We start from the raw sequence: 6,295 nt of genomic DNA, 5'->3' as shown, positions 1-6,295 counted from the left end.
GTGTAACAGGGCTCATCACAGATGGAAGTGAGAAAACAAACCCTGAGTAACCCAACAGGAATGGGACCCGTGATGGAAGAAAATCCCGGCATCTCATTTGCTTCTTCTGCATTAAACACGAGGTAACAGCACGTACATGCGTGAAAGCTGGAGACGGGGACGGTCACCCACTGGTGACGCAGCCACCCCAGAGGTCTAAATCAGTCGTAGCTCACTCAGCGATCACCGTGCAGCAGCGCAATACGAGGAAGTGCGCGTGCCCGTGAGCCGGTGCGTTTCTCTTCATTTCCTGAATCCCGCTCCCGAGATTCGCAACGACATGGGAGGCCCACGGACTCCAACCAAGTGAGGAGAAACTGGGAAATGAGGCGCGGAGGTAAGGGATCCTTTTTTCCACAGACACCCAGCGAAGTTCCTGTAAACTTTTTGCCTTTTGTGTTCTGCTGTCCGCAAACGAAACCGCGGACCTGCGAGTTTAGAAGTGCCGCTGCTAAACTCTGTGAGTTTAAAAACGCTGTGAGTTTAAAACAGAGGATACGATGCAAAAACGCTCAATAACGTTGAAACTTTCATTTTGTGGGGGTGATGCTGCAGCGTATAAACAACACCAGTGGACCTGCTTTCAGCTGCTGCTTTGTAAAATATCCATATTAGTATTTAATCGGACAGTATAGATTAAAAAAAATATAGTATACATATAGTATGGTATATGTAGTAGGACCGTGTAGTATCACCTGAGAACAGGTGTACAACCCGCGATACGCTTCAAATCACCGGCGTGCGCTACCTTCCCTCTGCTGCATTTAAGTGCGGTTGGAAAAACTTAACGGACACTACTGTGAAGAATCTCGGCCTTGTTTCACATCCAAACTGTACCGAAGCAGTAAAGGGTTTATGCTTTATGGGCGAATGTACTGATTATATGTATTCTGTGGGGACTATTCATAGTCAAAGGATGCTTTACCGCTTGCTGAAATGAAAATAAAGAAGGTAGAAGGTGAAGACGGGGAACAACTTGACCTTTGACTAAGGAGCCACAGTGCACCTGTAACAAATGTGCTTCATTGTGCAATGCCAGTAAGACAGGTGTTGCCTTTGTCACCCTTCGGGCATGAAAACTGTTAACATGTTTATCCTATACATACAGTTATATAAAGGAAACCGTTGACATGTCTCTGCAGACACATGCATGAAGGCAACCTGCCAGGATTTTGTATGTTTATATTTTGATAAGTTGGCACGGAGATCCAGACGACACTACTGTAACACTGTTGTATTGATGGCGTTATATCAAGTAATCTTATCAGATGTTATTCGCAGTGTTATTCTGCATGTGTTTAAGGTTTTAGATTAGCGTTATGCATTTTGATGCATTAAACAGTCACATGAGACCAAAATAAGTTGCCTCTTCTGCTCTGCCTCAACCCAGCTTTGTTTTTTTGACTCGTTTTTGGTTCGAGCAGCAGTAACACGTGTCTGACGCACATCGATTGCCACCAGGAAGTCACCAGCTGGTTTTTGGACTCTGGCAGTTTGAAGGGCTCTATGAATGCTTGCTCAGATGCATCACACAGACACATACCTGCTGGTTCATGCTAAGTGACAGACTCTGAAATCCTGAAGCATATTATTTGTCTGCTAATTCAATAAGGAGCCAATGTTGTGAACGCACTCAATGGGACGCTTGGCTAATGCAGCCTCACAAACAGGCCTCAGAAAAATTCAAACTGAATTTGAGAATCGTAAAATTAGGAGTCCGTGGGTATTTATGCACTTTTGGTGACAGTTTAAGGTGGCCCCTGTGGGAAATGTGTTGGCACTTGAGCATTGGCATGTATTTTTAACCTCAGATGTTGCTGCTTGGTCACGCCCAACCCCATCTGCCTCCTGATGTTGAACGCTCACATTACTTGTTTCACACAGCAGAAACAAAAGGCTTCTGTGTAGTGCAGCTAACCATTTGCCTTGCGTCTGATAGATTTGCACGGAATTACTTATTACTTACCAACCAAATTTGTAAATCACCTGATAAGTTCAAACTCAGAGAAGAGCTTTGGCGGACACAGATAAGAGCACATCCTGCATCAGCTCGAGACAAAACACCTCTTTTACTTTGACATTATTGATTGACTCAGTGTTTTACTGGATGATTAACCACCACAAAAGATGTACTGACTATCGGATGTGGTTTGTAAGCTTAATATGCTACTCACCTACCCATAAATGCTAGTGACTATGGTCATTTCTAGTCGATGAATTACATGCCCACATGTTTTTATTAATCACACTCAGTAGTTTGTGCTGATTGAACTTGGGACATTGAATCAATCACAGCAAATGAACTGATAATCAGCAAGAGAGCTATGTGATCACTGCATAATGAGCTGACAGTGAATGAATAGCTTGTGAAGCCACTGAGTGCAAAGGTCATTAGAGTTCATTACTTTGTTAAAGCGACATATGTGGTGTTTTTATGGTGTTACACGGAGCAGCTTCAACTTAGAAAAAGAAGAAACCAAACTGAAATCATGTTATTCACTCTTAAAAGTAAAAAGAGATCTGTGAGCCCTTCTTAAATCTTATCCTGGATGAATCACATCTTTCTAGAAGAAAATAAACAACAAAGGCTGAGGTGTAATGAGTTGACACAAGTGAAACTAAACTGTGTTATTATAAAGATAACTGAGCGTTGCCGGTGAAATAAAGGAAATCAGTGTGCGTCGCATGTAAACAGAGACGCTGCTTATGAGCCTTGTGGCTCTAAAGACAAAAAAAAGCAGAATCAGACAGACAGAAATAAGTCATAATGAAAGCTCGGTATAGATGGCTGCACTTCCTCAGAGTACGGGTGGATGTAATGACCAAAAATAAATTCCTGCTAAATAAGGCTTCCACAGAAAGTGCAATAAAACCCCTCAGAGCTGCTCGCTGTGTCCAGCTTCCCAAAAAGCTCCGTACCACCAGAAATGTAGGAGACAGCATTTATTAAAGATAAAGTTCTACTGTGGTAGAAGAACAATGTGGTCACAGACAAAGGAGGACTTCCTGTTTGTGGCCATATTGATGATACAGACCTGGTTCTAATTTGTTTCATCTCAGGAAATGTATTAACTTTTTTGGAACAACAAATCTAAAGGTGTGTTTATCTGGAAGGAGGAATGAGTTATATCTGAGAATTTGGTCATCTCTCTTAGATCAGTTCCATACCTTTGCGGTCTGACGTCTTCCACCAATGGGCTGAGGCCGTCGGCGGGGCCAGGATGAGTGCGGACCTGCTGATGGAGGAGCTGCTAATCAAGCGTTCGCAGCAGAAGAAGAGGACGTCGCCGCTGAACTACAAGGAGAGGCTGTTCGTCCTCACCAAGAGCCGGCTGACATATTACGATGGAAGAGCTGAGGTCGCTTTCAGTTTCTGTTCATTTGTTGTATTTTTACATTTTATACAGGAGGAACAATGCGGTTTTTGTCCTGGTCGCGGAACACTGGACCAGCTCTTTATCCTCTCCAGGATACTTGAGGGTGCATGGGAGTTTGCCCAACCAGTCTACATGTGTTTTGTGGACTTGGAGAAGGCATTCGACCGTGTCCCTCGGGGTGTCCTGTGGGAGGTGTTGCGGGAATATGGGGTGTCTGGCCCATTGCTACGGGCCATTCGATCCCTATACAACAGTTGCAAGAGCTTGGTTCGCATTGCCGGCAATAAGTCGGACTCGTTCCCGGTGGGTGATGGGCTCCGCCAGGGCTGCCCTTTGTCTCCGGTTCTGTTCATAATTTTTATGGACAGGATTTCTAGGCGCAGCCAAGTGGCGGAGGGCTTTCACTTTGGTGGCCTCAGAATCTCATCTCTGATTTTTGCAGATGATGTGGTTCTGTTGGCTTCATCGGGTGAGGGCCTCCAGCTCGCACTGGAACGGTTCGCAGCCGAGTGTGAAGCAGCGGGAATGAGGATCAGCACCTCCAAATCTGAGGCCATGGTTCTCAGCCGGAAAAGGGTGGAGTGCCCACTCCGGGTCGGGGATGAGTTCCTGCCCCAAGTGGAGGAGTTCAAGTATCTCGGGGTCTTGTTCGCGAGTGATGGGAGAAGGGAGCCGGAGATCGACAGACGGATTGGGGCTGCAGCTGCAGTAATGCGGACGCTGCACCGGTCCGTCGTGGTGAAGAGGGAGCTGAGTGTAAAAGCGAAGCTCTCAATTTACCGGTCGATCTACGTCCCTACCCTCACCTATGGCCACGAGCTGTGAGTAGTGACCGAAAGAACGAGATCGCGGATACAAGCGGCGGAAATGAGCTTCCTCCGAAGGGTGGCTGGCCTCTCCCTTAGAGATAGGGTGAGAAGTTCGGCCATCCGGGAGGGGCTCAGAGTAGAGCAGCTGCTGCTCCACATCGAAAGGAGCCAACTGAGGTGGTTCGGGCATCTGACAAGGATGCCCCCTGGGCGCCTCCTAGGTGAGGTGTTCCAGGCATGTCCCACCGGGAGGAGGCCCCGGGGCAGACCCAGGACATGCTGGAGAGATTATATCTCTCGGCTGGCCTGGGAACGCCTTGGTATTCCCCCGGATAAGCTGGAGGAGGTGGCTGGGGAGAGTGAGGTCTGGGCCTCTTTGCTTAGGCTGCTGCCCCCGCGACCCGGCCCCGGACAAAGCGGATGAAGATGGATGGATGGATGTTGTATTTTTATTTTTAGCTCCTTTAGTACTGATGAGATTATGTGATGGTGAAGCGTTCATCTTCCACTCCTACAGTACTGGTTAGACTTTAGTGAAACAACATTGATTTGTACATGATGTGACTGTAAGTCTCCCTGACATCTCAGTGGATTTTAGGGATTTTAGTTCTCAGACATTATAACAACCTGTGAATTGTGATGGATCATGAGGAAGACAAGCACTGACAATCTGATCATTTTTGCTTTTTCTTAAAGCCGACTTATTCTGCTCATGTCCAGCTCTGTAACTTTATTCTTGAACTTTATTGGAGTAATTTTGCATGATTAAAATACAAAAACAACTCTTATTTATTTTTTTACAGTCTCTCCTACAACCTGATTTAACCCCCTTCAGTTAAGGCCACCCTTACTTTAACAGAGCTTCTTCTGACTGGCTGCCTCTCATAGAAATAAACGATTGTGGGTTTTAATGACCATATTAGGGATATCCCCTCTCTATGACATCATACAGATCCAAAACCAAAATTGGGGGAAAAAAAGGACAGAAAAGGAGAGCTCGCAACAGTCAACAACGTGAGTTTTGGCTCACATACATGTAGTGACTTCATTTTGAAACTTTGGCCATGTTTTATAGGAACAAGACACAAATAACAGACAATAAGGAGAAGCACTGGTTCAGAGTTCATGCTTACCTGGTTCTATACTATAATCCTATAGCATAGTCTGGGAATTAGATGTTTGAACTTGCCAGTGAAACATGTTTAGTATCCAGTCAGCTTACTTGAAGATGAAAACTGGAAACAGCAAGCTGGGCTCCTGTTCAGCAGTTATTTTAGAGACATTATTAGAGAGAGAGACGCGGTTTTCAAAGAATGCTGAAGTGAAAGCTTTCAGAGAATTCAACAACAGCAGAGATGATGCAGAAGTCTAACTTCCAGGGAAGAAAAGCATCTTTTCTTATACCAAGTTTTTTTGGCATTTGGTCATTTTATACCAGTTTTTCATGCATGATACTTTGGATCAAAATATTGCCTTTTAAAAAATGACTTTTCTTCTCTTTTTGGTACATATTGTAATTTTGCTTTTGTGGTACCTTTTTTTTCTCCTGACTTTTAACCTTTGTAATGGTGATTTTTAACCTTTTGTTTAAGTAAATAGCAGCTACATGTGGGTGTTTCATCAAAAAACATTAAAGTCATTTGAGTCAGCAGTAGCTCTGTAATGTTACACTGAGCCAGAATAGTCATTTATCTCTTTTTATATTAAGTTAAGCTAATGGTTCTGGTTCATTTGTACTGCACAGGTGTGAAAGTGTCATCAATCTACATTGTTTTAATATGATTTATGCCCTTCAACTGTGAAACTGAAAATGTCTGTTTAAACATCTCGTTGGTTCAGGTAGCAACACCCTGTTTTAAGCTGAGTGTTCACTTTCAGTTTTTCCAGGAATGCCCACACAGCTGCATACAGGGCTCTTATCCCAGTTTAAATCAAAAATTCTGCTGAAGGAAATGAGTTACATGTCAAATTAGTTCAACAATCATTTGAATACTGCTAATGTGCAAATATGCTATGTCAGCACAAAATGTCAAAGTGTCTAAGACTGCAAGTTGGATAATATTACAAAGA

General features: G+C 44.1%; 1 protein-coding gene across 1 annotated transcript in view; it reads left to right on the top strand.

Moving 5' to 3' along the window:
* Positions 1-6,295, top strand: part of tec (tec protein tyrosine kinase) — a 33,968-nt gene continuing 27,673 nt past the window's right edge. Inside the window, exons 1-2 of the mRNA XM_086274691.1 lie at positions 1-376; positions 3,195-3,398. Coding sequence (XP_086130817.1) covers positions 3,261-3,398 — 138 coding nt within the window. The 5' untranslated portion in view covers positions 1-376; positions 3,195-3,260. The remainder of the gene's footprint in view (positions 377-3,194; positions 3,399-6,295) is intronic.

The sequence above is a fragment of the Aulonocara sp. 'chitande type north' Nkhata Bay genome, linkage group LG3 (assembly GCF_057382095.1).
Source record: "Aulonocara sp. 'chitande type north' Nkhata Bay isolate Kocher_YH1m ecotype deep benthic linkage group LG3, A_spYH_male_GT1.1, whole genome shotgun sequence".
NCBI classification, from domain to species: Eukaryota; Metazoa; Chordata; class Actinopteri; order Cichliformes; family Cichlidae; genus Aulonocara; species Aulonocara sp. 'chitande type north' Nkhata Bay.
The sequence above is the reverse complement of the archived record's forward strand: the minus strand, read 5'-3'. Positions and strand labels throughout refer to the sequence as shown.